The sequence below is a fragment of the Oncorhynchus mykiss genome, chromosome 6 (assembly GCF_013265735.2).
Source record: "Oncorhynchus mykiss isolate Arlee chromosome 6, USDA_OmykA_1.1, whole genome shotgun sequence".
Taxonomy (NCBI): domain Eukaryota; kingdom Metazoa; phylum Chordata; class Actinopteri; order Salmoniformes; family Salmonidae; genus Oncorhynchus; species Oncorhynchus mykiss.
This window is the reverse complement of record NC_048570.1, coordinates 18,511,749-18,532,466: the sequence shown is the minus strand read 5'-3', so window position 1 is coordinate 18,532,466 and position 20,718 is coordinate 18,511,749. Positions and strand designations below refer to the sequence as shown.

The 20,718-nt window shown below is 41.1% G+C and overlaps 1 protein-coding gene across 1 annotated transcript; it reads right to left on the bottom strand.

Moving 5' to 3' along the window:
• Nucleotides 1-418: 418 nt before the first annotated feature.
• Nucleotides 419-20,142, bottom strand: LOC110525385 (guanine nucleotide-binding protein subunit alpha-14-like). The gene is made up of 7 exons (XM_021605449.2): nt 19,864-20,142; nt 6,704-6,888; nt 6,368-6,522; nt 5,764-5,892; nt 5,519-5,645; nt 4,954-5,107; nt 419-4,684 (listed from the first exon to the last, which is right to left on the bottom strand). Exons 1-7 carry the CDS (start codon nt 19,982-19,984, stop codon nt 4,497-4,499), a joined length of 1,059 nt encoding a protein of 352 aa, XP_021461124.1. The 5' UTR covers nt 19,985-20,142; the 3' UTR covers nt 419-4,496.
• Between the last annotated feature and the right edge of the window lie 576 nt (nt 20,143-20,718).

Here is a 20,718-nt window from a genome sequence, read left to right as displayed (position 1 = left end):
CGCGATGGAACAAGGACATCCCAGCCGGCCAGACCCTTCCCTAACCCGGACAATTGTGTGCCGCCCCATGGTTCTCCCGGTCGGCTGCGACACAGCCCGGGATCAAACCCAAATCTGTAGTGACGCCTCTAGCACTGCGATGCAGGGCCTTACACGGAGCCCAAACCGTCTGCGCGTGTGCGCCATCGTGCCCTATCGTGCATAATTGTATTTTGTCCCCCTACACCAAACGCGATCATGACACAGGTTAAAATATCAAAACAAACTCTGAACCAATGACATTAATTTGGGGACAGGTCGAAAAGCATTAAACATGTATGGCAATTTAGCTAGTAAGCTTGCACTTGCTAGCTAATTTGTCCTATTTAGCTAGCTTGGTGTTGCTAGCTAATTTGTCCTGGGATATAAACATTGAGTTGTTATTTTACCTGAAATGCACAAGGTCCTCTACTCCGACAATTAATCCACACGTAAAACGGCCAACCAAATCGTTTCTAGTCATCTCTCCTCCTTCCAGGCTTTTTCATCTTTGAACTTATATGGTGATTGGCATCTACACTTTCATAGTATTACCATGACAACCGGCAAAACATTTAGTCTTTCAATCACCCACGTGGGTATAACCAATGAGGAGATGGCACGGTTGTCGAGCTGCCATGTCTATCGGCGCCATATCAAGCACAAGCAAGACACGCAGTCTTATTGGTGATTTAATGTTATTTTTTAAATCAGAATTGCAAACATTGGCTAAGCAGGAGTCAGACGGGCAGTCTAAGTAGTAGTTATTTTTCAGCAACTGGGTTTGCTGTGCAGGGTTTTCCAAACTCGGTGCACGTTTTGGTTTTTGCCCTAACACTACACAGCTGATTCAAATAATCAACTAATCATCAAGCTTTGATCATTTCAATCAGCTGTGTAGTCCTGAGGACCGAGTTTGGAAGGTGCTGCCGCTAGTGGCAACGATATGGCAGCAACCACATTACCAAAACGCAGAACGTTTTTGCCCCAATTCAATGTGTAGGGACTGCGTCCTGCTTGTGTGACTGCATTATCCATTACAACAGATGGAGAAGCTTGTAGCCTTCATAATGGCCTTGAATGTCTGTTCAAATCGCTGAAGGGTTTTAGTTGCAGCTGTTCAGGAATATCCGGCTACATCATGGTTCAGAAGACGGTGTGTAAAGTGAGGGAGGTGGAGTGTGAGCAGCAGCTACGTAGAAAATGTGTGCGTAAAATAACACATGCACAGAATGTGATCTGTAGCTTTTGAGAAATAGGTTTCCAGAGGGGTGGGGGCAAAAACTCTGGATTCGCAGCCAGGTCCTTTAACATCTATGGGTGGGCTTGTGTCTCCTCATTGGCAATTTTCATGTTTTTATGCAGCAGGTATGCAGTGCCATTAACAACAGAGATTTTAAAATATATATACAGTACTAGTCAAAAGTTTGGACAACTTTTTTTTACTATTTTCTACATTGTAGAATAATAGTGAAGACATCAAAACTATGAAATAATACATATGGAATCATGTAGTAAACACTAAATTGTTAAACAAATCAAAATATATTTTATATTTCATATTCTTCAAAGTAGCCAATATGTGCCTTGATGACAGCTTTGCTTGTTGTAGGAACATCCCAAGGATGATCAATGGAAACAGGATACACCGGAGCTCAATTTTGAGTCTCATAGCAAAGGGTCTGAATAGTTATGTAAATACGGTATCTGTTTTTTCTTTTTAATACATTTGCAAACATTTGTAAAAACATGTTGTTTTTTTGTGGGTTTTTTTCATTATGGGGTATTGTGTGTAGATCAATTACTTTTTTTACAATTAAATCTATATCTGTCACACTTCAACTCAACAAAATGTGAAAAAAAATTCAAGGTGGTATAGATCTATAGGCACTGTATATGTCTATCCCCCAGTTCTGCTTGACATTTTTTTTACTGACACGCACCAATAAAGATTTTACATCAAATAACATTTTATTTGGCACAGTTTAAGGCAGGTATGAAATGTTTATGTGCTAGCTCCCTCAACAATGCAGTACATTAATCAATAAAAGTCTACATTTAACTACTGTAACAATTTATTGAAACGTAACAAATGTATCTTGAATTTATTTTTGAAAGAAACCATGTAGAAAATAACAGATGCACATAATGAATAAGAAAATAGTCACAACAATTTATGAACAGAATTCTTTCATGACCAAAAATCTGTTATTGTTAGAATACATATACACTTAGGGGTGAATCCTCACTGCTGAAAAGTTTAATTAAGTGGAAGGATTTGCTCCTAAATGAATTAAAGTCTCAGGTAAATGTCCCTATGTTATTCCTCTCGCAAGGCACTTTGGACAGATTACTTGGCTAAAACATGTACGCTTGCTTCACTGTTTAGATATATGGTGATGTATTGAAATAATATAGAAATACAGTATCTGTATGAAAACCAAAACAAATAGCATTTTATTCAGCCAAGTGTTGCTTTTCTCACATTTAAACAAGTAAAAGACTTGGACAAATAATGAATTCACAATTCCACTTGCACTCTCATCACACTAGTGCTCACTGAGGAGTGTTAGACAGGGTTAGGTAGGTTGCTTTCTAAATGTTATCCATTACAGTTATTACAGTTAAATGTTATATACAGTTATTACAGTTATTGGACCTGTCCAAAATTGTAATCAATTTTTTAAATTATGGACTACCCAAACTCAGTAACATAATCTGATTACTTTCAGATACTTTTGAATTATTGTCCCCTTAAAAGTCATTAGAAGAAGACAAAAAAGTATCCATCAAATTTATTTGGTGTGTCATAGTGGTCTCTCACTTGTGGTCAGGCTCGCTCAGTTGGAACAAACTTAATCTTGCACCTCTTAAATTTTTAGGTAATCTAAAGAGTAGTCTTTTAGTTTTTCAAAAGTATCTAATCTGATTACATTATTTTAGCTGTTAACGTAACTGATTACAGTTAGTTTTTGTAGTTACCTGTCCAAAATTGTAATCAGTTACTCCCCAAACCTGTAGATAGATCATAGTTTTACTGTTATTTTTTTTTGTAAATCAAAAGGTGCTATACATAACTCCTTCCTCCATACAAGATAAATCAATTCAAGTCATCCATTTCAAAGAACGACAAAGACGATACAAGAAAAATATATTTTACGGTAAAAAAATACTTTGGCATCCTCGTCACAGTGAGTAGACTTTTCTTTCTTTCAAAAATATATGTACAGGAGATTCTCTCTTTAGTGATCTGATGGTTTTTATTCAGATACTATTTCCAAATGGTATAGATGCTCAACCTCTGGACAGAAAAACAGCATTACAAATCATGTTGGAACCAAAATTATTTTCCAATCGTTTCGTTCTGAACAGAACAACACTTTTTTTTTTGTTCCATTCTACTGTTCCGAACAGCAAAATAAAGTTCTGAACCAGTTCGAATCCCCAAAAAGTACCGGTTTATATAATTCCTTTCTGTTCCTTTTTTAAATCTGTGAAATCAACAGTTTTGTATGTACAAGTCTAATTAAATGACTTCATCAATCAGTGCAGATAGAGCAGGCAAGCTAGTTGTTTACATGCAGGATTGACAGATAAGTGTAGCCTATGGACTAAGATGCAACTGAGGGTCTCTGGGAAGAGAGAGTGTTGAGGAGGAGGTTTGAAGCACTGGGCATCTTGTTATGACATGCATTATCTGAATTAGGTCCACAGGATTATACCTAGGAGGAGCGGCTTCTATGGAGGAACTTTTAATGTTTTTAACAAGCTTGAGTGTGCAGAATGAAACACTTTTTATAGTTAATAAATCCTACGTGAAACGTTACAACAATGGACATAGCATCCTAAACTAGCATATAAAAAGTTAATCCATTCTTCTCTAGCTAATTAAAAGTCTCTCCCCATCTTCTGAATCATGTTTGTAACATAAGTACAGAATCCTATGCTTCTGATGGGGGAGGGGCAGGTAGCCTAAGCACGCACCCACACTGGCAAAGATTCTCAGCTTGCAGGCAAACACTGGAAAATGTTTCTGAGTGACAGAGTGAGGGCTTTGCATAGGCGCATTGTTGTGTTTTGTGAGACTAGAACTAAAATGCCTGGAATGTAAAATAACGTTATTAACTGATTCCCATGCTTTTCAAATAACGGTTCTGTTCCGGGACAGTATGGATCACTTTCATTCCCAGTTCTGTTTCTGTTCCTTGAAAAATGTTATTGTCCGGTTTTTGGTTCTGTTCCCTGAACCGGTTCCAACCCATGCTACAAATCTTGCAGTCAAAGCATTTTCTTCTACCGCATCAATCTAACGTTCCAACCTTATACATATACTCTCAAGTCTCTTAGCCTGATCCTAGATCTGTATGTGCTTTAACCAACTCATGTCAATGACAGTTAGAGGAGTTGTCTAGAGCACATGCTACAGATCTGGGACCAGACTAGATGTCTCTTAACCTCACAGGAGCCTTGGTTCTCCTCTAAATAATGGCGAAGTCCTTGAGGTGATTTTTGATGATGGTCTCTCTGATAGCAGCAAAGACAAAGCGGATGTTCTCTGTATCAGTGGCACAGGTGAAGTGGGAGTAAACAGTCTGTCTGTCTAGGTTCTGCTCCTGGTACATCTTCAGGATGAACTCCCTGGCTGCTTTAGGGTCATTCTGCGGCCCTGGAAACAACAGCTTTAGTTATGGCGTGTGCATGCGTAGCGGAGGTTTTTCGGTGAACTGCCCTCTTGTGATGAGTAACCTTGCTTGAGACCTGAAAACCTGTGTTAGCTCCCACAACGAATACCTAGGCTTTAGCTCAGTGGGCTAACATGGCATTGAGTCATGTGGCCATCTGGGTTTGATACCTGGTTGGTTGTGTGTGTTAACTAATGGGTTCTCTTACTATACTGATAAGAATAGCGGTCACACAAACACTACTAGAGCTTACCAGTGTATTCTGGGAAGTAGTTGACAAGGTGGGAGCGCGTGATCTTCTCCTCTAGGATGTCGGTCTTGTTAAGGAATAGGATGACAGAACATTGCTGGAACCAGGGGTATGTGATGATGGTCTTAAAGAGTGCTTTGCTCTCCTCCATACAGTTCTAGGGGACAGACAATGCATGTATAGTAAGCGGATATGAAAGCCCATACTTAAGCCATAAGGCCAGAGGAGGTGTGGTATATGGCCAATATACCCTCAGCCATGGTGTATATCACAAACCCCCGAGGAGCCTTATTGCTATTTTAAACTGTTTACCAATGTAATTAGAGCAGTATAACTACATGTTTTGTCATTCCTGTGGTATTCGGTCTGATATACCATGGCTTTCAGCCAATCAGAACTCAAGACTCAAACCACCCAGTTTATAATCTCACATAATGTGTGAGATACAATTGACTTTTACTTACCAATTTTACACAACAGCATGTTTGCTCATGGATGCGGCCCACAGGTGTATCAGTAAAATATGTCCAGTGCCTGAACACTGTGCTCTGACTGACGGGGAGCTCACCTGATCACATTCAGCCAGCACCTGGTCGTATTCACTGAGCGCGGCCAAGAAGATGATGGACGTGATGTTCTCAAAGCAGTGGATCCACTTCCTCCTCTCTGATCTCTGACCCCCCACATCCACCATCCTGTCACATCAAGCCAATGTTAGGAGCGTTGCTTGTTGGTAATAGTGTTTCCTCAAAACATGTGCTCAGTTGAGATTGGAGAAGGAGCATCATTAACAGAACCAAAGTTTCACCTCACCTGAAGATTACTTCTTCCATGTCAAAGTGGTACTCGATGATTCCCGTGGTCGGCACTCGGACCCTCAGGATGTCCTGCTCAGTGGGAAGGTAAGAGGCCTTTGCGATCCGGTCCAGGTCATTCAGATAACTGAACAACACAGCATAAAGAGAATATGTTTATGGGAATTGTGTGATCACCCAAAGAACAAAAATGAACAACAATACTACAAACAATGAATTAAAAACTTCAGACTGGTACAGTATATGCCCCCAAAAGAGTGTCCTTTGAAAGACTCAGCTAGAGTCTTAACATTGTCCATGTAATAACAGCATGCTGGCAGCAAATTTACATTCCAGTGTGAAGATTGATTTAGTTCTCTACCAGGACATGCAGGGGGAAACAATTGCAGCAGCACAGATTTAATCCTTTAATGAAAGTTATTTGAATGGCTTTGCCGTCTTACGTTATAGTGTAATTACTTTTGTCAATAGAGATGTGGTCTTTGTTACCTGACCAGGAAAACTCCAGGCCCTAGTAATAGCCCATAACCAGGGCCTGTGTTTTTTTCCTGATCGTTATCAGGTTAAGAGCAGCTCCTGCCCTATGACTTATGTCTACTCACTATTTGGCGGCATCAGATAGCTGGTACTCCCTGCGGCGGGCATAACACTCTTGCACTCCACCGTCCCTCCACAGGCTCCTGATGGCGTCCACATGGCCTCTCTCCAGATCATTCACCATGTCCACCTCCACCTCACTCAACATGCTGGCATAGCCCTGGAAGGGAGGGAGCAAACAACAAGATAGTTGGGGTGTTCATTAGGGCACGCAAGGCAAAATGCTTTAAAACTCTTCACAAATTAAAACTAAAATTGAATTTATTTTTGGAAAAGTCCTTGGATCTGTGATCAGCTGGTGCGGAAGCAGACCTGAGGTGTGATGTGGCTGGGATTCTTGCCTTATTCTGGGCCTCCAAGAAGGGGATGTTGAGGGTCTCCATGGCGTGAATCATGGACTGCATGGCAGTAAAGATGTTATGGTACACCAGCTTGGTGAAGCCTCGCTTGTCCTCCTCTGAGTAGCCGACGCCATGGATGATTCTCATCTGTTTAATGAAGGTACTCTTCCCACTCTCTCCAGCACCTGGTAAAAGGGGAGAGGGGTGAGCTGAGGATGGGGAAGGAAGGAATACATGGGTAATTGAAGAAGTGCGAGGCACTATATCCAGACAAGGATAGCATCTGACCCAGAGTCAAGACAAACAAACCAAAATCCATAATCACCTATTACAGCCCTATTCACATTTAGACACACACACATTCTCAATCTCCTTTCCCAGCTGCTCCTGCCAGCTCCTTAGATTTCTTGGCCTGGTCAGTGACCAAGAACAACATCTCTATGGATACAATAACTATTGTGATGTGAGCTCTAGATAATGATCCTGGAGAGATCCTTGACAAGGTTCCTCAACAGAACCTAAATGTACCTCTACCACCATAACAGAACCTGTCTGTTATGGGCACAATTTTTTTTTTTTTTTTACTGAAACAGGGAGTGACTACCAGAATATAAATATATATATATATATATATTTATTTTAACTAGACAGGTCAGTTAAGAACAAATTCTTATTTACAATGACGGCCTACACCAGCCAAGCCCGGACGACACTGGGCCAATTGTGCTCCGTCCTATGGGACTCCCAATCACTGCTGGCTGTGATACAGCCTGGATTCAAACCAGGGGGTCTGTAGTGACACCCCTAGCACTGAGATGCAGTGCCTTAGACCGCTGTGCCACTCGGGAGCCAAATATAAGCAAATATAGGACCCAACATCTGTTTTGGACCAAACGTCTTCGTTCCATTGAGTAAGACATGAGGAATCCAATAAACTAGTTAAAAGCCACCCACGGACCCCCCACATCCCACCCAACAACCAGTATCAGTTCTCTATGTCTGACAAGTAGTATGGAGGTGCGGTTTGGAGTTTTGCTTCTTCATCCTTTGTAATGTATTATCTGTGAATTTGGTCATGTTTTTTTCCCCCGTTTAGAAAAATGTGCAATTGAAGTGGTTAGCATTATTTAGCATAAATTAGTGTGGAAATACTAGGATTTGTCCACTAGATGCCACTGTTCCTGCTACTGCCACACCCTTTCATACATTTTTCTGGTCACTTGCATTTATTAAAATTGATCGCAACATTTTCTTTGCAGCTTTGGGTACAAAACTAATAGCTTTTGCTCATGATGAAAATAAATTGTGTTGTCAAGCCAGTCCTCCATGAAAGCAATTACATTTGTCCTTCTCTTAGAAACCTAATACGTCAACCCAACTCTTTGAATAGTCCAACAACTGGCAGCTCTATGGTGCAATTCTCATTTTCCTACAAGCCCAAAAATTGGGAGAAATAGGCTATGCCTAAAATGGTATGACAACCATAATAAAGTATTTGATGCTCATGTTTTTCAATAACATGATTAGAGACATTTACCATTAAAACCCAACCAAATACTATTACAAAACACTATACAGTGTGTGTTTGGGATTTTTTATATATTTTTAATTTGTCATTTAGCAGACGTTCTTATCCAGAGCGATTTACAGCAAAATAGTAGCAATCAGCAAACGTGAGGGTACATGGGTGGCTTTTGATCATTTTATTAGATTCCTCGTCTTACTCATTGTTAGGAAGAATTATGGTCTAAATCGGATGTTTGGTACTATATTTATTGAAGATTATATGAATCCTATTAATTAAAATGGCCAATTTGGGTGCAATTCATTTGCCAAATTTCTGAGATCAAATTACATTTCAACAAAATAATGTTTCAGGAATGATAATCAAATTTGTTTATAACTACAGAAACGATTTCAGCACAATTTGAGATGGTGGGTGTCAATCCTGTTTCTTGTGCTTTTTGAGGTGGAACGACCCACCTGCGGGGCGCAGCGGTCTAAGGCACTGCATCTCAGTGCTAGAGCTGTCAGTCCCGGGCTGTATCACAACCGGCCGTGATCGGGAGTCCCATACTGCCCTACCAAGCAAAAAAGGCAGTAACTGCTAATTTTGTTGAAAATTAGTCTAATGGCATTTTTTTATACATTAAATACATGCTTAATTATGTGGACAAGTATCCTGCCTCTTATTGTGTTTTGGAGAAAATGGGGGTCATGTTAGCAGTAACTGCATAAAGTTACTGTGAAACCAAGGTAAATAAAAGCCATTTTTCTCAGTTCCACGCTATGAGCAGTCATTGCCTTTTTGCTTGGTAGGGCAGCATAGGGCGGCGCACTATTGGCCCAGAGTCGTTAGGGGAGGGTTTGGCCGGGGTAGGCCGTCATTGTAAATAAGAATTTATTAACTGACTTGCCTAGTTAAATAAATAAAAAAGTTCATAAGAAGTGTGCTGTTTAAAGAGGGGGTCAGCTCAGCCTGGTCTCATATACTACATGTAATATAGTAACATATCAAACTAAATGGACTGTCTCAAATTTACATACATGATAGGAAATGCTCCGAGACCAGGTTGGTCAGCAATCTTTTTTGCATTGTTTCTGAGAGGAAGACAGACACATTCCTGGCCACCATTTATTCACAATTCCTGGAGCCACTCAGGATTTAAACATGTCAGCATGGATAATTGTTGCCAACAAACACCAGACCCCAACAGGTACAGAACACAGTTTCTCTGTTGCTGGGTCTCCTCTGTCTTTAGTCTGCTATGAAGACTTAAACCCCAATGCACCTCACTGAAACACACACCCTCCTTCCAGCCATTCGTTTTCAGCTACCCTTGGAAGACAATGGAAGTGGACTTCGAAAATGCTTCTTCAAGTTAATTGGACAGTGTGTCTGTATGTGTTGAGCTCTAGGGGGTTTCCCAGAGACTAAAACCAAATAAATGAGTTGTTGCTAAGGAAACCGTATTTGCAGACATACAGTGCCTTGCGAAAGTATTCGCCCCCCTTGAACTTTGCGACCTTTTGCCACATTTCAGGCTTCAAACATAAAGATATAAAACTGTATTTTTTTGTGAAGAATCAACAACAAGTGGGACACAATCATGAAGTGGAACAACATTTATTGGATATTTCAAACTTTAACAAATCAAAAACTGAAAAATTGGGCGTGCAAAATTATTCAGCCCCCTTAAGTTAATACTTTGTAGCGCCACCTTTTGCTGCGATTACAGCTGTGAGTCGCTTGGGGTATGTCTCTATCAGTTTTGCACATCGAGAGACTGACATTTTTTCCCATTCCTCCTTGCAAAACAGCTCGAGCTCAGTGAGGTTGGATGGAGAGCATTTGTGAACAGCAGTTTTCAGTTCTTTCCACAGATTCTCGATTGGATTCAGGTCTGGACTTTGACTTGGCCATTCTAACACCTGGATATGTTTATTTTTGAACCATTCCATTGTAGATTTTGCTTTATGTTTTGGATCATTGTCTTGTTGGAAGACAAATCTCCGTCCCAGTCTCCATCAGGTTTTCTTCCAGAATGGTCCTGTATTTGGCTCCATCCATCTTCCCATCAATTTTAACCATCTTCCCTGTCCCTGCTGAAGAAAAGCAGGCCCAAACCATGATGCTGCCACCACCATGCTTGACAGTGGGGATGGTGTGTTCAGCTGTGTTGCTTTTACGCCAAACATAACGTTTTGCATTGTTGCCAAAAAGTTCAATTTTGGTTTCATCTGACCAGAGCACCTTCTTCCACATGTTTGGTGTGTCTCCCAGGTGGCTTGTGGCAAACTTTAAACAACACTTTTTATGGATATCTTTAAGAAATGGCTTTCTTCTTGCCACTCTTCCATAAAGGCCAGATTTGTGCAATATACGACTGATTGTTGTCCTATGGACAGAGTCTCCCACCTCAGCTGTAGATCTCTGCAGTTCATCCAGAGTGATAATGGGCCTCTTGGCTGCATCTCTGATCAGTCTTCTCCCTATGAGCTGAAAGTTTAGAGGGACGGCCAGGTCTTGGTAGATTTGCAGTGGTCTGATACTCCTTCCATTTCAATATTATCGCTTGCACAGTGCTCCTTGGGATGTTTAAAGCTTGGGAAATCTTTTTGTATCCAAATCCGGCTTTAAACTTCTTCACAACAGTATCTCGGACCTGCCTGGTGTGTTCCTTGTTCTTCATGATGCTCTCTGCGCTTTTAACGGACCTCTGAGACTATCACAGTGCAGGTGCATTTATACGGAGACTTGATTACACACAGGTGGATTGTATTTATCATCATTAGTCATTTAGGTCAATATTGGATCATTCAGAGATCCTCACTGAACTTCTGGAGAGAGTTTGCTGCACTGAAAGTAAAGGGGCTGAATAATTTTGCACGCCCAATTTTTCAGTTTTTGATTTGTTAAAAAAGTTTGAAATATCCAATAAATGTCGTTCCACTTCATGATTGTGTCCCACTTGTTGTTGATTCTTCACAAAAAAATAGTTTTATATCTTTATGTTTGAAGCCTGAAATGTGGCAAAAGGTCGCAAAGTTCAAGGGGGCCGAATACTTTTGCAAGGCACTGTATGTACATAGGCTTTAAAACATATTGAATGATTTTTACTTTCAAAAACTAGCCAGTCAATATTCTAATGAGAACAACATGAAAGTGTGTACTTAAATAGCCACCACCCCACACAGATCCATCCAGAAGACATAAGGGGCAGAGACTTGTGCCTGACAATGACCAATCAGAGGAAATTGGCACTTGTGAATATTAAGTTGACCAATCAAAGAGAGAGTTAGCATGTATAACTGACCAAAGCAGTCAGAGGGGGACCTGGAGTTTGCACTTACCCTCATGACCTAATAAGCCATAGAGATACAATATAAATGTTATATTTATTTATGTTTTAAACGCTTTACTGAAGATGGGTTGATGCATCCATTTGCAATTGAGATTAGAATGTGCATGTAGTTTTCCAAATAAATACAATGAGTTCTATACATTTTTTGTAATATACAAACTTAAATCCATTCATTAGGACCTTCACACCTGAAAGATAATATGAATTACCTATTTATATACACACACACACAAAACACACTGAACAAAAAGTATAAACACAACATGCAACAATTTCAAATATTTTACTGAGTTGCAGTTCATATAAGGAAATCAGTCAATATAAATTAATTAATTAGGCCCTAATCTGTAGATTTCACGACTGGGAATACAGATATGCATATGATGGTCACAAATGCCTTAAAAATGGGCTTCACAAGAGGAATAACTGTGTAAGAATGCTGTTCATTGACTATAGCTCAGAATTCAACACCATAGTACCCTCCAAGCTCATCATCAAGCTCGAGGCCCTGGGTCTGAACCCTGCCCTGTGCAACTGGGTCCTGGACTTCCTGACGGGCCGCCCCCAGGTGGTGTAGGTAGGAAACAGCACATCCACTTCGGTGATCCTCAACACTGGGGCCCCACAAGGATGCATGCTCAGCCCCCTCCTGTACTCCCTGTTCACCCATGACTGCGTAGTCACGCACGGCTCCAACTCCATTATCAAGGCCTGATTTTGGGCACAGGCATTAAAACATGTTGGTATTACAGACTTGGACAGGGAGAGGTTGAAAATGTCAGTAATCCGTCTGGCGATGCGGCCTTGTGAATGGACCTGTTTAAAGGCCTTACTCACATCGGCTGCGGAGAGCGTGATCACACAGTCTTCAGGAACAGCTGATGCTCTCATGCAGGTTTCATGGGCCATTTGCCTCAAAACGAGCATAGAAGTAGTTTAGCTCGTCTGGTAGGCTCGTGTCAATGGGCAGCTCTCGGTTGTGCTTCCCTTTGTAGTCTGTAATGTTTTGCAAGTCCTGCCACATCCGACGAGCGCCAGAGCCGGTGTAGTATGATTCAATCTTAGTCCTGTATTGACACTTTGCTGTGGGGACCACGTCATCGATGCACTTATTGATGAAGCCAATGACTGATGTGGTGTACTCCTCAATGCCATCGGAAGAATCCCAGAACATACTCCAGTCTGTGATAGAAAAACAGTCCTTAGTATCTGCTTCATCTGAGCACTTTTTTATTGATCACTTTACTGCTGTTTCCTGATTTAATTTATGCTTGTAAGCAGGAATCAGGAGGATAGAATTATGGTCAGATTTGCCAAATGGAGGGTGAGGGAGAGCTTTGTATGAGTCTCTGTGTGTGGAGTAAAGGTGGTCCAGAGTATTTTTTCCTCTGGTTGCACATTTAACATGCTGATAGAAATTTGGTAAAACGGATTTAAGTTTCACTGAACACTCCCCGGCTACTTGGATATCCGCCTCTGGGTGAGCATTTTCTTGTTTGCTTATGGCGGAATACAGCTATACTATCAATGCTGTCTTAGTGCCAGCCTCTGACTGTGGTGGTATGTAAACAGCTACAAAAAAGAAATACAGATGAAAAAACTATAGGTAGATAGTGTGGTCTACAGCTTATCATGAGATACTCTACCTAAGGCGAGCAATAGCTCGAGACTTCCTTAGATGTCGTGCACCAGCTGTTATTTACAAAAATACATAGCCCGCCCACCCTTTGTCTTACCAGACGCTGCTGTTCTATCCTGCCGGTACAGCGTATAACCAGCCAGCTGTTCAGCCACGATTCGGTGAAGCATACGATATTACAGTTTTGAATGTCCTGTTGGTAGTTTAATCTTGCTCGTAGGTCATCTATTTTATTCTCTAAAGATTGCACGTTTGCTCGCAAAATGGAAGGAAGTGGGGGTTTATTAGATCACCTACAAATTCTCAGCCCGCCCTTTGGCCCCTTTTTATCCACCTCCTCTTCACGCAAATCACGGGGATCTGGGCCTGTTCCCGAGAAAGCAGTATATCGTTCGCGTCGGGCTCGTCAGACTCGTTAAATGAAAAAAAAGATTCTGCCAGTCCGTGGTGAGTAATCGCAGTCCTGATGTCCAAAAGTTATTTTCGGTCAGAAGAGAGGGTAGCAGCACCATTATGTACAAAATAAGTAAACATAACATGTAAAAAAAAAAAACACACAAATAAACGAACAAAAAAACAATTTGTTGGGGACACATAAAACATCAGCCTTCTTCTCCGGCGCCATTATGTGACAGAAATGTTGCCTGTAATCCATGGCTTCTGGTTGGTGTATGTGGAATTGTTAGATATTACTGCACTGTAGGAGCTAGAAACACAAGCATTTCACTACACCCGCAATAACATCTGCTAAACATGTGTATGTGACCAATACAATATGATTTGATTTACCATACCATTACCCATGTGGTTACCACCACCAGTCAGTTTCTCTGTCTGTCTGTCTCTCTGACTGTCTGCCCAGCTGGCCTATCTCCCACTCAGAGGAGTATTTTGCTGTAGGCATTAGACATTACCATAACCACCCAGCCTGCCACATTGACCACAGGAACAGACACACACACCTACACTTCCTCTTTCTTAGGAGGTGTGAGGACAGTAGCCTACACAAAGCCCTGCCACAGAGTCTGTATAGTCTCTCACTGAAGCATGAGGAGGCTGTAGCTGATGTTGGTGTAAAACAGTGGTGGTTCACTTACCTTGGGGAATTTCCATCGAGCAACAACAAGTTCATAGGAAAATATTACATTTGGTGTCAAATGACAGCTAAGACTCTATATTTTTGGGAAGTGAAGGCAGACACATTTTCCAACCATTTTCCCAAAAAGTAAAGGTTTTGATTTCTAGATAAAACAGATAGAAAAAGGGCTCTTAGAAAACATCATACCAGAAATAGTCTTAAATGGATCAGAAATACACAATAATGTTGACGTAAAGACCCCTGCCAACTAATATCAACACATATATTTTGTTTTGGAGAAAATCTTTACCTTCTGTAAGTTTAAGAAATATTACCTTGTGCCTTGTATTTCCATTACCAGAAACCCACACATCTTTAAGATATACTATATATACAAAAGTATGTAGACACCTAGAGTTGAAAAGGGTCGGAAACGTTACGGTAAATTTCCGGACATTTTCCATGGTTTTAGGAATTGTGCTTAAATTCATCAAAAAAAGTTAGCTTATAACAGTGAACCTTTTTTGTGGGATACACATAAGGCAATGCTAGGTCTTGGGGATAGTTTAACCAAAATGTGTCACAATTCAATGGAATTGCAACCCTGTGTGTTCTTCCATCACATGTACAGCTGATTTTCAAGATCTTACACACTAATGAGATGCTATTGAGTCCACACTACTACACTGTCTGAGCCAAGGACTACATACTTTCTGATACATTTTGATTACAATACTGGGTGGGGTGAATATATTTTATATGACACATCATTTTTTTGTTAATAACTAGTAAATAGTAGCCTACAGCAAAGTGTGTTTAAATAATTTCTAACTTGTTAACAATTTCTGCTAGTTAGTTTTTGCTACCATTTGGGTTTTAGCTTGCTTGAGTCTGCTAACTTAGGAGTGTTAATTCACCTGTTTCCATACATTGCATTTTAAAAATGTATCTTACAAAGGAGTTAATCTAGCTGCTTCACTATTTATCTGTATATGCAATTGTATGTTGTTGTTTTTTTACACATTTTTTTTCTAACCTTTACAGGATAATGCCACATCTGATGTGTGGAGACATTTCACTGCAGCTAATATAGAAGGAAAAGTTGTGTACATTTGCAAGTACTGTGCCAAATCATGTGTGAAGAATGCAACAAAGATGCAAAATCATCTGGCCAAGTGCATAAAGTTCCCTCAGCACAACAAGCAATGTCTGACAAAAGTCCCTCTAGTTCTATTCGAGGTGAAAATGATGAATCAGACACCTTATTGATAGCAAGAGCTCATTGTCCTCCTGGAATCCAAAGTTTGTTTGACTCAATGGCGGAACGTAGTCAGAGAAATGCTGATGAATGTCTTGCTCGAGCTGTGTATGCAACTGGTTCACCTCTGATGCTCACAGGCAATGTGTATTGGAAGAGATTTCTTAATGTTCTTCACCCAGCATACACCCCTCCAACCAGACATGCTTTATCTACTCATTTGCTGGATGCAGAGTTCAGGTGAAGGTCAAGCAAATCATAGAGAAAGCAGACTGTATTGCAATCATCTCTGATGGGTGGTCGAATGTTAGTGGGCAAGGAATAATTAACTACATCATCTCCACCCCTCAAACAGTATTCTACAAGAGCACAGACACAAGGGACAACAGACACACCAGTCTCTACATTGCAGATGAGCTGAAGGCAGTCATCAATGACCTTGGACCACAGAAGGTATTTGCACTGGTGACAGACAATGCTGCGAACATGAAGGCTGCTTGGTCTAAAGTGGAGGAGTCCTACCTTCACATCACACCCATTGGCTGTGCTGCTCATGCATTGAATCTAATCCTCAAGGACACACTCCACAAGAGAGCCAAGGAAATAGTTAAGTATGTGAAGGGCCATCAAGTTATAGCAGCAATCTACCTCACCAAGCAAAGTGAGAAGAATAAGAGCACCACATTGAAGCTGCCCAGCAACACCTGTTGGGGTGGTGTTGTCATCATGTTTGACAGTCTCCTGGAGGGGAAGGAGTCTCCAAGAAATGGCGATATCACAGTCTGCCGATATGGACAGCCCCATCAAGAGGATCCTCCTGGATGATATATTTTGGTAGAAAGTGGTAAGCAGCCTGAAACCTATAGCAGTAGCCGTTGCACAGATTGAGGGAGACAATGCCATCCTGTCTGATGTTCAGACTCTGCTTGCAAATGTAAGACAAATCCATACTGCCCTGCCCACTTCACTTCCGCTCCAAGCAGATGAAACTGCAGTTCTGAAATACATCAAAAAGCGTGAAGACTTCTGTTTGAAGCCCATACACACCGCAGCGTACATGTTGGACCCCAAGTATGCTGGCAAGAGCATCCTGTCTGATGCAGAGATCAACAAGGCCTATGGTGTCATCACTACCGTGTCTTGCCACTTTGGCCTGGATGAGGGCAAGGTTCTTGACAGTCTGGCGAACTACACTTCCAAGCAAGGGCTTTGGGATGGAGATGCAGTATGGCAGTCGTGCCATCGTATCTCATCAGCCATCTGGTGGAAGGAACTTTGTGGATCTGAGGCTCTTTCCTCTGTTGCCTCCATCATCCTCCAAATCCCACCAACATCAGACCGGTGTGTCTGTTGTCGCCTCAGAGCACAACTGGTTCTTGTTTGGGACACACACAAAAGCACGCAACAGGCTGACCAATACAAGGGTTGAAAAATTGTGACAGACTGGACAGGACTAAATCTGAACCAATCAAGTTGAGATAGTACAGTGAGTAGGGCACAGTAAAGTACAAGTACACCACAGTATTGTACCGTAAGTAGAGCACAGAAGAGTACAGTCCAATATGATACAGTAGTACAGTGAATAAAATGTAGTGTATTGTGATGAACTATACTCTACTCCACTGTACAAGGAGACATGTCATAGCTGACACCCCATTCTTTCTGCAGACATCTTTGACCCTTAATTCGGAGCAGGTATTGGAAAAGGTGGTCGTATAAAATCCTGAGGGAGATTTTACTGTGATTTCGTTACGAAAGTTTGCATCTGCGCAGTTCTTCCAATAAATTAGTTTTTGTACATTTTTCTGTGGAAATTGTAAAACATTGTCCTTGTGCATAGAGTTGTATGGTTTGTTACACTTTTAAATCAATGGTTTTTGTTTGGCATACATTTCAAAGTGAAAGAACTGAGTCAAAGCTTAATTCTGTTATAGCCCCTTGACTGTGCAATATGAAAGTGTTACAATACACATGGTGATCATATGTAGATCTGGACCAGAAACCCTTTTCATCATATGCTGAATGTCTCCCACGAGTTTTACTGTGGCCAGTCACGGGTCTAATGATACCTTTAGGGACATGTACAGTTGAAATCGGAAGTTTACATACACTTAGGTTGGAGTCATTAAAACTCGTTTTTCAACCACTCCACAATTTTTTTGTTAACAAACTATGGTTTTGGCAAGTCGGTCAGGACATCTACTTTGTTCATGACTCAAGTAATTTTTCCAACAATTGTTTACAGACAGATTATTTCACTTATAATTCACTGTATCACAATTCCAGTGGGTCAGACGTTTACATACACTAAGTTGACTGTGCCTTTAAACAGCTTGGAAAATTCCAGAAAATGATGTCATGGCTTTAGAAGCTTCTGATAGGCTAATTGACATCATCAGTCAATTAGATTTGTACCTGTGGATGTATTTCCAGGCCTACCTTCAAACTCAGTGCCTCTTGACATCATGGGAAAATCAAAAGAAATCTACCAAGACCTCAGAAAAAAATTGTAGACCTCCACAAGTCTGGTTCATCCTTGGGTGCAATTTACAAATGCCTGAAGGTACCACGTTTATCTGTACAAACAATAGTACGCAAGTATAAACACCATGAGACCACGCAGCCGTCATAACACTCAGGAAGGAGACGCGCTCTGTCTCCTAGAGATGAACGTACTTTGGTGAGGAAAGTGCAAATCAATCCCAGAACAACAGCAAAGGACCTTGTGAAGATGCTGGAGGAAACGGGTACAAAAGTATCTATATCCACAGAGTCCTATATAGACATAACCTGAAAGGCTGCTCAGCAAGGAAGAAGCCACTGCTCCAGAACCGCCATAAAAAAAGCCAGACTATGGTTTGCAACTGCACATGGGGACAAAGATCATACTTTTTGGAGAAATGTCCTCTGGTCTGATGAAACAAAAATAGAACTGTTTGGCCATAATGAGCATTGTTATGTTTGGAGAAAAAAGGGGGAGGCTTGCAAGCTGAAGAACACCATCCCAACCGTGAAGCACGGGGGTGGCAGCATCACGTTGTAGCGGTGCTTTTCTGCAGGAGGGACTGGTGCACTTCACAAAATAGATGGCATCATGAGGAAAGAAAATTATGTGGATATATTGAAGCTACATCTCAAGACATCTGTCAGGAAGTTAAAGCTTGGTCGCAAATGAGTCTTCCAAATGAACAATGACCCCAAGCAGGCTTCCAAACTGGTGGCCAAATGGCTTAAGGACAACAAAGTCAAGGTATGTGAGTGACCACCACAAAGCCCTGACCTCAATCCTGTAGAAAATTTGTGGGCAGAAACTGAAATAAATAATTCTCTACTATTATTCTGACATTTCACATTCTTAAAATAAAGTGGTGAACCTAACTGACTTCTGACAAGGAATTTTTACTAGGACAAAATGTCAGGAATTGTTAACTGACTAAATATATTTGGCTAAGGTGTATGCAAATTTCCGACTTCAACTGTAGTGGCTCACACACTTCGCTGCCTCACGCACACACAGGACAGGGAGCACAGAACAAGGTATTCACTTAAAGCATAACTATGCTTGTTGGCTATATGGCAAACAAAGATATTCAAGTTATAAACATGATCAATTCGGATGTATTCTTAACGATAATATATGGCTTTAACGTGTTTTATGGGAGTATGAGTAGAAACATAAAATATCCAGTGTTTGACATTTTAATACGAGTTATCATGTGCATGGCAAGCTTTCTTTTTTCATGCTAGCCTTTTGTGTTTGAGTTTAGAGCACACTTTCGAGGAGAGTTGATCAGGCAAAACTGATATGAAACTCGCGGCTGTATTTGCATGGCTTTGCATGAGAGCATAACTCCGGTACACCAGTTAGTTACCTGCGACTACAAACACTTCGTTGTGGCCAAGGCCCAACGCAAGCCACCAGAATCTCGTAATTAAAAGCTTCCCAGATAGTATTAGTTAGTTTTTGTCGACATTGAAAGTGAGGCCATCAATTTCTTTCAATTCAACATTGAAAAAAAGGCGCAAATTTGTTGCACCTGAACTAATCTGAGCATAAATCAGAGACCGCTATGACGACACACAAAATGAAAGTAAAATAATATTAAAACTAATGCGCTCCCATGTCTGCACAGTATTGACATTTTACTACATATATTACTATTATTCTAACTTTAAATTGGTACGTCTACAACACTCTGATAGCCTACTGCTCCCTTCACCTGATTTTACACGTGTGGTCCAGGCTTTACCTAAGTAGCCTAGGACCCTAGGCTATGCACTAAGCAGTGTGCACTTCTTGACAGATGTGACAGCTCTCACCTAATAGCAGCAGTTTGAGTTCACTGCCCGAGTCTTTCTTGTCCTGTCTCAGCTGCCTGTCAATCTCCTGATTGATTCTGTGATTATCCTTCTCCTCGGCCGACATACAACATCCAGCCATCTTTAACCAAACTTTGCAGGCGTAAAATTAACGAGCAATGATTATCATTGAAGCAGCCACTATTACATGGGGCTCTGGTACATCTGAACTCCACGGTCGTAGGAGGACGCATCTCCACGGGGGCGTGGCGGGGACGGGCGCGCCTTACACCCAGTAGATGCCCGGCGGAATGGTTACATACAGGTAACACACTTTGTATCCCTCATTTACTCAAGTATCAGCCTGGTCTCATAGACTCGACCTAATATAGTAAGGGTAAATCCAGGACACTCAAATTAGTATGTTATGTTATTTTTGGTATGGTTACATAAGACAGAAGGTTACTTATGGCAAAAGTGAAAGTGGGGTGGATGGTTGGGCGTATACTGCTAACATCCGGCAACCCGAAGGTTGCATGTTCAAATCCTATCATGGACCATTTTAGCTACTTAGCAACTTTGTAACTACTTAGCATGTTAGCTAACCCTTCCCCTAACCTTAACCCTTTAACCTAACTCCTAACCTTAACCCCTTACCCTAACTCCTAGCGAACATCTAGTAACCCAAAGGTTGTGAATCTCATCAAGGAAAACTTTAGCATTTTAGCTAATTAGTAACCTAACTACTAACCCTAACCTTACCCCTATCTCCAAGCCTTGCTAATGTTAGCCACCTAGCTAATGTTAGCCACAACAAATTGGAATTTGTCAAATATCATGTGTTCTGAAAATTTGTAACATATTGCATGAATTGCA